The 15,251-nt window shown below is 40.1% G+C and overlaps 1 protein-coding gene across 3 annotated transcripts in view; it reads right to left on the bottom strand.

The window, feature by feature from the left end:
• LOC141782869 (ephrin type-A receptor 6-like) overlaps window positions 1-14,319 on the bottom strand; it is a 191,182-nt gene extending 176,863 nt beyond the window's left edge. The window contains exons 1-2 of one of the 3 annotated variants that reach the window (XM_074659686.1): window positions 13,666-14,319; window positions 2,159-2,223 (exon numbers count right to left, since the gene is read on the bottom strand). In XM_074659686.1, the coding sequence (XP_074515787.1) occupies window positions 2,159-2,223; window positions 13,666-13,744 (144 nt within the window). In that variant the 5' untranslated portion in view covers window positions 13,745-14,319. Of the gene's footprint in view, window positions 1-2,158; window positions 2,224-9,210; window positions 9,259-13,665 lie in introns of those variants that run through there. The other 2 variants (XM_074659684.1, XM_074659685.1) reach the window with 2 other exon arrangements.
• Between the last annotated feature and the right edge of the window lie 932 nt (window positions 14,320-15,251).

Here is a 15,251-nt window from a genome sequence, read left to right as displayed (position 1 = left end):
AACACATTTATCTGCTTTTCTCTTTTTACAGATAGTGCACTTTCTCACAATAACATTGTCATTATTGTATTCCTGTGAGATAGATAGATCAACCCCTACTTGAAAGTTTGGTGTTCAGCTAACTAATATGCTATCTGTACTATATGTTGCCGGAACTGCTAGTAAATGTTAAAAACTTTGAGCCCTCAGCTTTTGAGGAGAACGTCAGTGTTCTGGCTTTGCAGTAAAAAAAATTGTGATTGATTCCTTTTTATATTTTGGATAGATTTTATATATGTTCAGATTATTGGCACTACAGAATCCATTTTGCTTTAGATGATGTAAACAGGAAGTGTGATGTTGCCACCTCAGGGCTGTTTTATTAACTTAGGTTGTATTAGCAGATTGGACTGTAGTCAGGCCGATAAATAGGTGTTATCGGTGATTATAGGCCTCATAGATGTGGGTCAGAAGGGGCCTACTACACCCACTAGTAGGTTTTATCATCTATTCATATAGTCGATCACTGAAAGAAGGAATAAAAGAAGACGACAGCGACCTCTAGGGGCCGTAGTAATTATGACAGGATCAGAAGTGGAAGTCAGGCGCTGTAGAGACGAGTGTCACATCCTGTGTGAAACCAACAACGTGTAGTTGTCTTTGTGTTCACAAGTATTAAGTTTCACTTTCACAATTGCAACATAGTCATTTTAAGCCAAAACATGATGTTTTTCCTTTAAGTAATTGGTTTTGTTGCCTAAACCTAAAGAAGAAATTTTGTTTGTGTTAAGAACATAACGTTCCATTAGGTTCTACGTGTTAGAACGTGTTGCTTTTAAGTTTTGCTTTCACTTTTACAAAGTAGTAGGCATCTATAAACCTAAATCTACAGTGCTTATAGCGAGCAATAATGCCTTTTTAATGGCTTGATAACAGTCAAATTGGGTGTTGGATGATATTTAATCATACAAACAATACATTTGGGTGAATGGTGCATTAGCAACTAACAATTTCTGCTCACACTGTACTGATTACAGAAAAATTCTAAACACGATTGTTTTCCTCAACAGACTTACTTATTAATCTCAATTATGTCATGAGAGATCACAACTGATAAGATATGACACAGATCGAAATTGCAACCACAAGCAGTAACCTCATTGAGTAAAGCACTTGACATTTTGAAAGACACTACATAAAAGAAGGTTAAAGCCCCAGGCATTTTCCTGACAATAAAACAGACAATAAAATGGATTGGTTACCCTTATATTCTGGGAAAAATGGGAGTTAAACACGCTGAAACAAGGACTGAACATAGTCAGAGTTGTATGCACACATTTGTATAGCCTTTGCCTGTGTCGCGTAATCAGTCTCCATCTTTAATGGACAAAACCAGGACAATGGAGGTGAACAAAGAGGTGGAAGTCGGCCAATTCTGCATTTGTTGCTCACTATATAACGAAAAGACATTTTCAATCCATCCCTCAGGTATCCAGACAGCGCAGAGAGGTTTTGATGCAACATAAAGGTTTTGATCTGAAGATGTTACAGTTTGGTGTCAGCACATCTATATTTCATTATTATGATACCTTCAGTTTGGCACTTGCGGCCGTTTCCAAAGTTTTTATTTTCAGACGGAAAATATACTGTTGGGGAGCTGGAGGTACTTTCTGCCAGAACAAAATGGGAATACCCTTTTGGGTAGTTGACTGGCCAAAATACAGAAAAAAGTACAGGATATGCAGTTTCTCCAGTAAGTGAGAGGCAAACAGAGGTGAAATGGAGAACACTAAGTTTTTGCAGTTAGCTTTGTGAGCACGACTTGGACTGATCGCCACTCTATATACTCTTTCCTTTAGCTAACATTTAAATAGTAAATATTTCTGTGTCCCTAAAAGGACACACACAATCGGTAGGAGAAGATTGAACAGCATAAGGGAAACTTCCTTACAGACCTTGGCTCATTATCTGTCTCCGAGTTACAGTATTTCCTATGTAGATAAAGGGCTCTGAACAAAAACAGGGATGTGAATACGAAACAGATCACTGCTACCCACTCTGACCTGTTACAATCAATATAATTGATCTCATTGATGCAGAAACGGTCTTGCATTTTGAACAAGGCACACTGGACAGTAAGACCGAAGGCAATAATTGGGAGAAGAGTTTCCCTCCTTACCCCGTTTATAGGATATGTCTTCCATCCAAGCTCTCCAAGCACAGACGTCGTATCCAGCAGCACAACTGAAATGGGAAAAAGAGGCGAGAGGAAAATACAACCATTAGCAATCTGTCAACACACAAAAAGTCCTATTTTCACACTGGAAATTGAAATATCAGTCATAAACGTGTCCATTTAGAATTTTTTTTTGTATTAACAGGAATGAGTTTCTCGGATGAATATTTATGAGCGTGGTGGCGTATACAGTGGGAGCAACATTTTTGCCACTTGTGACACAATTTGGGGACTGATGGATTACAGTCAGATTGCTGTCAACAGTCCATTCCCTCCCCCGCCTTCGCTTTCTACCATCACTAACAACAATATGCTTTTCTTCTGCCTATAACTGAGCCTGTTCAAGAGATATAATCAGGGATCCTCATCTCTTCTTATGCCATAAGAATATGTGTTTCATTATGCTAAATATTAATCACGACTTTAGGTATGCAAATTAGAGCCTTGGTATTGCATTTTCCCAGAGATTAATATATTAATCTGTGCAGCAAAATAATATCATTGTCAGTAGACTCTAACCTTCCAGGTAGTGTTAAAAAGCAAAGCAATTTCACCCTGGAAAATATTGCCATCCTTGACAATATTTTGTCTTGTTCTCAAGGACAGTAGATTTAATAATTCAGGAGGAAAGTGTCTCTCCCAGCGACAAGTGATCTACAGTGAAAAGGAGCAGACATGGCTTCCTGAGTTTACATTCAGTGTGATGCCAGCATGACGCCACTAAATTAAAAAAATGCTTTTACCTACACTTGCGACAACATCAGGGAATAGACAGTAGATATTTCATTTTCACAACCCATAAATATTACATGGAGCCCATCCATGCCCATCCTTGTCAAATGCACAGTATGTGGAAAATACAGTTAGCTCCTAATTATGTGTAGATGCACTGCATCATGAAGTGGGTATAAGAAAGCAATTGGTATTCAGGGAGAGAGTGATAGCTGGCAGAAAAACAACACTAGACTCGAGAGGCTTGGTTAAAGCCAATCATTTCTCTCACACGCTATGAGTCATCAAAAATCAGTCGCCAAAAATCTCATCTTTAAACTTGTCCTTGAGCAGCCATTGACTTAGACCTTAAATGTCAAGCTGTGGATCCCACACGCTTTATAGTGACACTGATTTCTGACAAATCAGAGTGTATTCTTCTACTTGGATAACGACAGAGTTTAAAGTGTCAGTCAGTCACGAATGTCCACTTATAGCTCTGTAAGTGGTCCTTGGGGGGCTCATTATGCCAACACAAATTTCTATCAGTGACAATAATTCCTGAATAAATCTCCATTAACATCATTGCTTTGGGATAGATAGTTATTAGAGCTGAATGTGCATCAAAGGAGGTAATAGTTTCAATGCTTTAGTATTATCATTTGCGAATTACAATGTCAAGGCAGAAGAAAAGTGATATTTATATCTGTGAATGTACTCTGACAAGATCAAGGCAAGCATAAAGGGAGAAGGGACATTTCTGAATGCGTCTCCTCTCCAGTTATGAGCCAGTACACCTCTGATGGAGCGTGGTTGACAGAGATTGTCCAAGCATCTGCTCACTGAGGTTTTCATTGTGTGTGCATGTATGCGTCTGTCATACACAACTAAATGCTCCTCTACTTCCACTCGTCTCCCAGAGAGCTGCTACAGGACACGCTGCAGTGACACAATGTAACACCTGTTTTGGATCGAGCCAAACGGATGTATCACGACATCCAAGAGTTAAGAAAACCATCCAGGATGTGGGACCGGCGTGTTGTCAGAGTCAACAAACAAAACAGAGACCAAAAATACAGATTTGACAGCGTCGGTGTGGAAGAAAGGAAATTCTTGTGAGGTGCTCTGTAACAAATTTAGTATCTTCAACTGATTTACAAAATACCCTTAAAAAAATTGTCAAAAATGTATTATAACCTGTTCATATATGAACTGACAGAAAATGATTTCTCATGCTAATATGATGATGTAAAATATCATACAACTAATAATGAATTGCTGCTGCTATAATGAGTTAAATGGATTAAATGCTAAAACATTTAATCCATTGCTAATATACAATACAGTATATATATATATCTCCTTATTTTACTACTTAGTACACATTTTTATGCACTCTGGCCTCATTGCCTCACCAACCAAAAATCCATTGACATATGCAAGGAGAGGTAAAAGCAATGAGCTGCTGAGGTCATGTTAATGGAGTGGGAACTCCTGGTGTGCCAGACAATGTATTCTAAAGCATAATGGCTATGTGTGCTTCCAGGAACCTCGGTTAACTTGAGGTTTTTAAGGAGAGAGAAATGTGTTCTCCCTAAGATTTCAAGCTAGCATTATAGAAATGTCATCTGTAAAAATCCATATGCTTGTGTGCATGACTGACAGCTGGGGATTGGTAAAATCAGATTCACTGAGCAAAAGGGAGGACACGGAAAAAGAGAGACAGACACGCTGTGCAGAGACATACGGTATTTGACAGTTTACTAGTCGTATCTAAGGCTTGACCTATATGCATTTTGATCAGTACGGATATATTTTGACTAAGGTTTCTGATAAATGTTATTATGATATTTAGGGGCTGTAAATTCATCCATTTTCAGAATGCATTTCCCCAGAATTGTATTACTTTTTGGGTCGACCTCTGAAACAAACTTTAGAAAATCATGGTGGGACACAAAAATGCTATCGAGGGGAATTGCTGTGAACTTTCAGCGCTTCACAAATCCCATCAGAAGGACCAACATAAAACATTTTACTCCTCTTATTACCTCCGCCAAGGAGGTTATGTTTTCACTTCAGTTTGTTTGTCTGTCTGTTTGTCAGCAGGATTACGGAAAAACTACTGGCCCAATTTCCATGAAACTTATTGGAAGGATGTAGCATAGGCCAAGGAAGAACCCATTCATTAAAGAGGAACTATTATACTTTTGTTCTTTTACATTTCCTTTAGTGTGTTATATTATTTTTTTGTGCATGTAAAAGGTCTGCAATGTCACAAAGCCTAAAGTCCACGCCAAAGGGAGTTACTCTCCACCACAGAAACACTGCTCGTGAACTGCCTGAAATGCCTTGCTTGAAGTCCTGCCTTTTCTTCCGTAACATGATGATGTCACTAAGTAACACATTTAACACATAATACCTTCCTATAGCGGCTAGTTTGACAGACCCTCAAACAAAGTTAATTAGAGTGGAGTTGGAGTGGAGTCTGAAGAGTTTGGTTCGGTTGACCAATCACAACAGAGTGGGCCAGCTGACCAATCAGAGCAGGAGCTCAAACAGAGCGTTTCAGACAGAGGGTGAAAAGAGGTGCTGCAGCACAGCCGGTATGAGAAAAGTATAGCATTTTTTGAACATTAAAGTATGTAAACATGTTTTAGTAGAAACCCAGAATAAAAGTATGCACCTGAAAATGAGTATAATAGGTCCTCTTTAAATTTTGGAGCAGATCCAAATCACAGGGCGGATACACACGTTACTTTTAAATTTCGTTAACACTGCAAGATAAGGATATTGCCCTTTGGCGGAAGTGTGCACGCTCCGAGTGCCTTCTGGTTTTTTGTTAAGAAAAGTCTGAATTTCAGTAGGTTTTGTTTTTCTCTTTGTCAGACCATCGTGACATCACTGGTCATGCTACCTACCCAGTTCTTCCTCTGTTCAGACAAATTGAAAGCATTAAGTAAATCAAATCATGTACACCAGATGATATTTCATACTAACAGCAAACACAAAGCATTTAATGAATCCTGTTCTGTTATATCTATCTGAGCTAAATTGGAGAAAATGGACATTGATTTATATGAAAATGTAGCAGATTATTCTATTAATTGACCATCCTGACCAACACAGCAAGGGAAGTCTCCACGCTGATCGTTTCATACTCTTCTTCCAATCATGTCCTCTCTGCTCTGCTAGCTTAGTTTAATATTTCCTCCGTGTTGGCTGGTTTTGGATCAGTTCCAGTGTCTTTTTCTGCCCACCAATGCCGGGTCTGTGCCATGTCAGTGCCAGTGCCAGGCTGGAGGACTAGCTGGCAATGCCAATGGTGTTAATGGACACCATTAGGCTACTGTGGGCAGGTAAGCAGCACAGACCCCGGAGGACGGCCTAATTATTGAGAATTGGCCGTGTCGCTCACTGCAGTGAGCAGTTTCACACTTCACTTTGCCATAAATAAAGACACAGCTGATGTACATTAGGAGGCAGTGTGGAGAAATATCCAGCAGGGAACATTGCACTGTTGGGTCAAAACCTTGTGTTTCGAACTTCGTAAGAGCTAAGAAAAATAGTCTTGATGGAGAAGTTGTATGAGTTGTACAACTTGTACAACGCACCGTACTGTATATCTTAATGTTACAGTACAGAGGTGCTTGATTAGTACAAAAGACAAAACATGCTTTGGAATAAAACACTACTTTGAACTGACATTACAGGAGTTACAGGTGTGACCTGACAACAGAAACTGACCTATTTATTCATTTATAAACATATTTTATAATACAAAATTTAGTTACATGGTTTCCAGATAACAGTATTGTGGATGTAGTCACCGTGACGTCACCCATTGTTTTGTGACCTGCTGTTTTTTTAGCCTTGAGTTTGGTGTTCTGGCCATCGCCATCTTGGCTTTTTGCAATTAGATGTGACACGAGAGGGTGGAGCTAAGAACAACCGAACGCTTGATGAGACATTTTTGTCTACTGAAAACACACTGTGAAAGAGTTAAAGTTCTGAGACAAAAACACGGACAACTCCCAGATCGGACAACGCCGTGGTGGCAACCTATCAATCACAAGGTAGCCACGCTATAAAGCATCCCCTGCTTTATGGTCTATTTGACTCTAAATGGGACCATAATTTACTAAATGAACATCATGCTGTATTGAAGAAGACTTGAAACTAGCGATCGAGACCATAAACTCATGTTTACAATGTTTACTGAGGTAATAAATCAAATGAGAAGTAGGCTCATTTTCTCATAGACTTATATAAAATCAGACTTCTTCTTACTACCAGAGGAGTCGCCCCCTGCTGGCTATTAGAAAGAATTAAAGTTTGAGGCACTTCAACATTGGCTTCACTTTTCAAAACCATAGATTGCCGCCTGGTGTGCATGTGTATTCATGTGCACATGTTAGTACATATTTGTGTGTGCACTTTTACTTGACCGTGTGTGTGTATTGTGGTTTGGGTAAATTTCTACTGAGCAGTGTACAGTAAAACTGCCTGCGTGTACATAACCATCCATCCTCTCTCTCTCTCTCTCTCTCTCTCTCTCTCTCTCTCTCTCCCTCTATCCCCCCATAGAGTTATCTCTCAGCGAGGCACCCACAGACCCTGCCTGGAGCCGAGGGTCCTCTGGGACTTCCACTGGTTCGATATAAATAGAACACGAGCTGGCCGACTCATAAATATATGGAGCTCCAGTAGAATGATGACATCTCCTGTCTGGCCTACAGCCTTCTCAGGCCACACAAACACCTCAAAATAACTACAGCCCAAACAAAAGACCCAAAGGCATACAGTCTCAACCAGTGTTACATCATGCAAATTAGAACTGGGAGCAGTTTGAGTATTCAGTCAACAGTGATACCAGCTGTCTACAGGTGTGTACATCTTCATGTAGTCATGCATTTGCTTATAGCAGCACACTGGTTTCTGTTGTGGTGAAAGATTAATGAAACATTTTTTGTATGCAGTATAATTTTTTTTCCGCCTATGGTTCAAAAAGCAAAGCAAGCCTTACCTCTGAACAAAAGCTTTTAATTTGCAAGCTCCCTACGTACCCATTCCGGTAAACAGCAAGAAAGACAAACAACAGCATTTGATGAACAGAGACTCGTGAAAATTGATTTTGGTGAGTATTTAAGTGAGGATTGCACACTGTCATTTAGCGGTGTAAACAAAGCGATGGGCTCTCAACAGAGGGGGATGATATGCTGTGAAATGGAAGACTATCCATAGCAGAGGCAACCTGACAGGCATGACACGATTTTCAACACGCTCTCCACACCCCACCAAGATCAAACAATCAACAACGTAACACATGGCAGCAGAGCAAATCTTCGAATGTGGTTGATTAGATCTGATATAGGCTGTAAGTGTTTTTAAATGAGACATTAGTGAAGGGGATTCATGCTAATATCATGTGAATCGGCCATTCAACACTGAAGCACTGCTGCTACAATGTGGAGTATAAGTATGTTGCGGTTCTGGCCGCACCTCAATCAGTGATGTCACTGATTAGGGCACAGCTAGAAGTGCCCACAGGGTGCAACAGCAGTGTTATACAATATATACATATACCCACAGAGTATGGGAGAATGGGGTTGGTCGTCACACGTTTTACTTAAAATTGTAATCCCTCAAAAACTGTAATAGATTCCCTTTCAATGTATAAAGGAAGCCTAAAGTGTCAGGTATGAATGGAGTGACCTGACTCTGCTTAAGCTTCTTCTGTTCAAAAGATAAGGACTGTCAAATAGGTTTTGTGCACTTGTGATTTATCCCCATTGTGGGGTTGGTTTTCACACACTACGGTGTTGTCCCTATTTTATTTTAATGGAGAAAAAAAATAAAATAAAATTAGGCAATCTTTTTTAAAATTTATTTAAAAAGTTTAATTTCATTGAAAACCTGAAATCTCCTGCATCAAGAGAATATAAACCGGAAAAATCATCCCTCTAAGTGCTATTTTTTTTTTTATCCTTGTAGGCCTATATTAACACTCAACTCCTCCTTTTGTCAGTCACTCTCCATCAGCTACATGTGACATCCAACCTTGAAGAGATTGTGACAAGTATCCCCAACAGGGATTTTTTTGCTAGCAACTAAGCTTAAAAAACACATTTGTTGTAGCCTAGATAAGAAAACAAACCCTAGTTAAACTAGCCCTCCCTTCATTCTTTATAATGGTAATGTTTGTTTTATTATAAACCCATCGTGAAGAAGCACAGAAGAGCTGAATATTTACATTTTGACATAAAAAACACTAAAAGTCCTCTCACCTTAATGTCCAGTGTTTACTATTGAAATGACTGTGGGTGACCTCTGACCCCAAATCTGAATATTTCAGCATCAGCATTTTTAACAGCGCCCTCTAAGTATTGAGATCCAATGAATGTGACAGCCAACCCTGTTCTCCCAATTGCTCACAAGTAAGAATACTTTTTTTTTTTTTTTTTTTAAATTGCATACAGAAACCTCCAAATCTTTAATATAAATATTATATAAATATAAATATATTAAATATTTCATTTATTGAAACACTTACTTGCAGATACTTCACAATGTTCCCATAACATTTCTGACCCTTTTTCAAAGCATTACACAAGTTTGTAAAATGATTTCCTACTATGCAAGATGCTATTGTTTTCACAAGTACAATAAATGCACATCTGTAATCAACTCCCTGCCACATGATACCACATGATAAAAGTAAAATTTTTATCATTTGATATTTTTCCCAAACTGTAAAAGTCATTAATTACTTAAAGGACCAATGTGTAACATTTAAGGGGATCTATTGGCAGAAATGGAATATAATATTAAAGGGGACCTATTATGCTTTTGTGCTTTTCCCCTTTCCTTTAATGTGTTATGTAGTTTTTTGTGCATGTAAAAGATCTGCAAAGTTACAAAGCCCATAGTCCACGCCAAAAAGAGTTACTATCCCCCACAGAAACACTGCTCCAGGGGGGGTTCTAGTAACAACCTAAAATACAAGTAGGCACCTGAAAATAAGCATAATGGAGGTGGAACAAAGCTAGAAAAGAGCACTGGGGACTTTGTCAGTCAAGCTCAGTCTCTACATGTCCTCACAGTCCTCAGAGGAGGTCTAATTATATGCAAAAACACCTGTGTGGGTGTACGCCTTCATAGTATAAGTCTGTGTTTTGCATAATGGTCACCATTAATATACTACATATGCAGGTAAACACATACGACTTGTAGTTAATTGGCTAAGATATGCACCTTCCACCAGCACGGTCCATTTAATGCCAAAGCTTATTCATAAAAATGACATTTCAAGGAGTTATTTTCCTCAAGTGTATAGTATGAAGTGGATGTTGCTCACCAGGTGGCCATAAAGCTCACGTACAGTACAACTCAACAGTCATTATCTTAATGCAGGAACGCCTCTGAGGAGGCCGAGCCCTGACAAAATGAACAGTCCCCAGCCTGGAGTCATCTCAGTCTCTCTATGCAGGGGACCTTTGTGGAAACACCTTTTATTACAGGTAGCTGCATGTGCTCCACTTAGGTAGAAACAACTTTCACTTGGATAAAAGTACATTTTACAGCCTTAACATAGCGTACCAGTACACGCACACCTGTGAACAAATATGAAGACAAATCTGAAGAATCTCCCAGTGTAATACGAATCCACGTCCACACATAGTCGCAGCACACAAACACACAGTGTGGCGTGCGAGTCAAAGGTGCAGCGTTAACATTTTTTGCAGCTGCTCTGGATTGACTGATTGATTGATTTCCCCTGACAGCACACTGCTGGTGAATATCTGCTTCATCTGCAGCAGTGATGGTGATCTTGGTGCTCTGCGGGACGTGCCAGTGAAAGCAAAAGCTTCAATCGGCCATCCGCATAAATCAATGCAAAAAGCTGCTTTATTTTGATGATGATTTCATAGCGAGTTCCTTTTGTCTTGCAATCTGTAACCGTAAGCAGCTCGGCCGACAGTTTCCTCCCATGTGTTGCTGACTGGCTTCAAACTTTCAAAGATCCAGCAGTGTGCATTTGACCAACGAAAACAACATTCACATGTGGCGCTTTGATCTGACTCATCCATTTCCAAGGATGGATTGCTTTCTTGATTTTTCATGCCTGAATCTCTCTGTCAGGAAAAAAAAAACAATCTGAACAATGTCAGAAGTGTGGAACAAAGACATCATCTCCCGATTTACTGGGTGTGAGCAATCTTCTGTTCGGGAAAAATCTACGAGGGCTCAAGAAATCAGCTTACGAAATGAGATTTGTGAATGTTCATTATAATAAATATAGCTGCTGCCGACTTCACAGGGGAGGAAAACGGGGAAAAAATGATTAATAAAAGTAAAGATGATGGGAAATCTACTGATGGGGGAAACGGGCTTGTTCAAACTTGGCAGTGAGTGAGTAAAGCTTTGTTAATAACTGTCTGCAATCCCAGTTGGGTTGATGCGAGGGATTATCTGATGTGTTGCTGTGAGAGGAAGCACACAGGCGAGAAGCAAAAGGTGATTGGTTTTCATTGTTCTCCTAACAGCTGACATCTCGCCCAATTTTGTCTGTGAAATCCCCAATCTTTTGAGTTCTGTTTGTCTGTGTTCAAACGCATCAAACTACACTAAAACGCCTCCGTGTAATGGTGTTGTCCCCAGTCTACCTTCATAACAGTGTGTACTGTAGCTGAGCAGGAAAAAAACAATGTTTTCCTTTTCATGGTTATGAAGTGGCTGGATCCGAATTGTCCTCGACAAGCCACCGTACACAGCAGGAACCTAAAAGGATTCTGGCTAATTCAAAAGCAACACATTGAGAAACATTTGCGCTTCAGCACCTAATGAGACACTTTCCTTTGTCATCTGAGTTATTATCGGCTTTTTCTATTCTGAGCCGCACCGCTCTGTGGTCGACAACGACTTGCGATTGTGCCACCGAGGTCCCAGATCAGTCAATATGAGAGACTAAAGTACAACAGAAAGCAGACATCAGTTCAATCATTCAATCTGTGGCAGAGAAAAACACAGAGTGAGGCTGTTATGTAGCAGCTGTCTGGGAGGACAGGGAGTAGCATCGCTCTTATTGAACTGAGAGAACAATAAAATATAACCTGGGGGGGCAGATCCCGCTGTGTCCCGCACAATCAATAAGACTATTTTAAACCTCAATGATGCTGCAGGTGCATGTGTGTGTGCACATTGAGGAACACACACACACACACACACACACACACACACACAAAAGCGTGTGACCATGCATACCCACACACATGTGAGCATCATATAAAAAGGCAGGTGGAGTGCAAGCTATTGCACAAGAAGTACACATGCAGGAGCGATGCCCTGTGTGTGCACAGTGACACTTTCACACCGTACACATACAGACATCATGTGCATTTAAGAGCAAGATAAAGTGCACACACAAGTACATTAACACATGCACACACTCTCACGGAATAAGTGCATCTTTGGCAGCTCAGAGCCTTTTACTGTGCTTCTAAAATATCCTGCAACACCCACAAAACACAAAACATACACACTCAAACTGTGCACACACATTCTCACTCTGTCACCCACTTAATGATTCAATCTGTGGCTGCTCTGCTGTCTACTGTCTGTCTGTGTGTGTGTGTGTGTGTGTGTGTTATGCAGAATGTGTAATTAAAGCAGCCTCCGGGTTGTCACTTCAGCAGCTGATTTCCATAAAAAGCAGTATTTCATTTTATTATCTGATTCAGTGTTGGGATAAAAACAGAGCTGAGGCAATCCATTGAAGTCTCCTGGGAAATAATAAACTTTGAGTCTGAATCCCAGGGTGCATTTATGTGCAAACAGAAGGCTTAATTCAAGATTGTTAAGAGTGTAATAATAGGCTATATTTTATATTTTATTTCACAAATAAATCAAAGAGGATAGATATAGACAAATGCAAAAACAAAGTTCTTTATTTTTGCGCACCACTTGCATGAATGTTAGTAGTGCAGGATCTTTTTCTCAGTGATGGGTTGCTGCAGGGATGTTATCAGATTATTGGTTTAACTACTTACTTTTTGTGGATTCTAGTGGTTCTTGCAGTGATAACAGTGCGGCATGTAGCCCAAACAGTGTCCACAGTGAACATGTCACACGCTGACTCTCATCCTTTATCTGTTGAGTTCCAGCTTCTCCCTTTAAATAAGTCCTAGCAGCTTTTGCACATACTTATGGCTTTTGCACATATCTATGGAAAGTTTATCCCTTTTCTCATTTATTGTGTCTTTTTTGTCCTGATATTTCAGTGTTTTTTTATATTGTTCTTGTGGCCTGCTTTTCTTTTTGCTGGGTCCTGATACCAGTAAGCCTTTAGGTACTCTTTGTCATGTTTTTGGTATGTCTTTCTTTTGTCTGGTGCTCTACCTTATTGTCAATACGGATGTCATCCTCTATTTTTGCTGCAACACAAATCTACCTACGGGTACAAATCAAGTCACCTGACCCTGAGGGATTAAGTCAGTAGTGCATGATCTTTTCTCAGTGATGGTCTGCTGCAGGGATGTTATCAGTTTATTGGTCTAACTTACTTTTGTGGATGCTAGTGGTTCTTACAGTGGTACCAGTGCTGCATGTCAGTGTCCACAGTGAACATGTTTGAAATGAGGTATTAAGTGGGAAAGCACAGCAAGAGTTGGCTTAATAAATTGTCAGTGTATATAGAGGATAAACAAGTTCAGGTTATCTGAGGAGGGAATCATTGAACTCACCTTGGTTGCAGTGGCTCAAGCGAGTGAGGACAATTCCAAGAAAGAGTGAAACGAGGACAAATCTGTTTCCAAAACTCATGTCTGCTGCAACATTTATCACCGGCTTTATACGAGGTATACTTCTAGCGAAGAGAGTGAAAAAAGCGCAGCTGGATCCTCCAACAAGCACCGATCCACTGGTCCTTTACATTCGGTCCCGGTAGGAGAGAAAAAGGAGATCCATCCCTTTTACCTGGAGGAGGAGGCAGCGGCGATGGCGAGGTAAAGGACAGATTTTTGGGATTAAAGTGGCGAAAATATTTGAAAGTGCAATCAAAAATTGTTCAGACAGGTGAGAGAAACACCTCTAGCTCCTAACAACTTTGCGTAATTCCCACGGACTTCAGTTGTGCATGGTTTCAAAGATATACTCTCTATCAATAGTGCGTCTCCAGGAGCGCACAGGGGTCTTGACAGACTTTAGAAATCCTCCGGTGTGTCTGCAGCCCCGGTCCGGTCCGGTCCGCTGCAGTAGCGACACGGTGACGGTGAACGGAGGAAGAGGAGGAGGAGGAGTGATGGGATGCACCGGAGGAGCAGCAGCTGAAAGCGGCGGCTACACTCTCTGGGAGACTGTGCGCATCTGTGCAGGATGCTCGGCACTAGAGGGGGTTAGCTGACAAGGCTGTGGCTTGTGTGTGTGTGTGTGTGTGTGTGTGTGTGTGGTATCTCATTGGTTCAAGTGCAGGGCTTCCCAAATGTCTCCACAAGGACCTCAGGATGGTAAAATATAGAGCTGTGATGATGTGACTTTGACCGTCACCCTGATGAACTCCCATGTGAGAGAACATGCTGTTAGTGCCTGTTACTGATGTTTCCAGGGTGGTAACATATGGAGGTTCTTAGACGTTTCTTGTACATGGTTTTTGGTGAATTAAATAACAATTTTAACTGTACTTGAAATCAATGACCAATTAGACTTAATAAAATGCATTCATTCTTGATTTAATATTTAATTTTGACCCCCTTTATAAAATCAGTGTGTCTATTAAAATGCATAGAGACATACATTATGTGCATCTACTGTAACACTTTGTGGCCTGCAGCCTCTTTTATCAGCAATTAAAGGGAACAGACATCTAAATCAGACAGACTGTGGTGATGATGTCATCTGGAGACAAATTCTGGGACTTCCCCATCAACTGTGAATAATAGAAATTTCCATTGGCAGCACAGTGATTTATTGGGATATTGACACATTTTTTGATTCACAGCCTGGAAGTGCTGCATGTAAATAAACAAAATGAGTCTACAGTCTACAGGGGTGGTAACATAGGGAGGTTATTATACGTTTCTTGTACATGGCTTTGGTGAATTAAATAACAATTTAAACTGCACTTGAAATAAATGACCAATTAGACTTAATAAAATGCATTCATTCTTGATTTAATATTTAATTTTGACCCCCTTTATAAAATCAGTGTGTCTATTAAAATGCATAAACACATACATTATGTGCATCTACTGTAACACTTTGTGGCCTGCAGCCTCTTTTATCAGCAGTTAAAGGGAAGGAACATCTAAATCAGATAGACTGTGGTGATGAT

Source organism: Sebastes fasciatus, chromosome 14, assembly GCF_043250625.1.
Source record: "Sebastes fasciatus isolate fSebFas1 chromosome 14, fSebFas1.pri, whole genome shotgun sequence".
Taxonomy (NCBI): Eukaryota; Metazoa; Chordata; class Actinopteri; order Perciformes; family Sebastidae; genus Sebastes; species Sebastes fasciatus.
The sequence above is the reverse complement of the archived record's forward strand: the minus strand, read 5'-3'. Positions and strand labels throughout refer to the sequence as shown.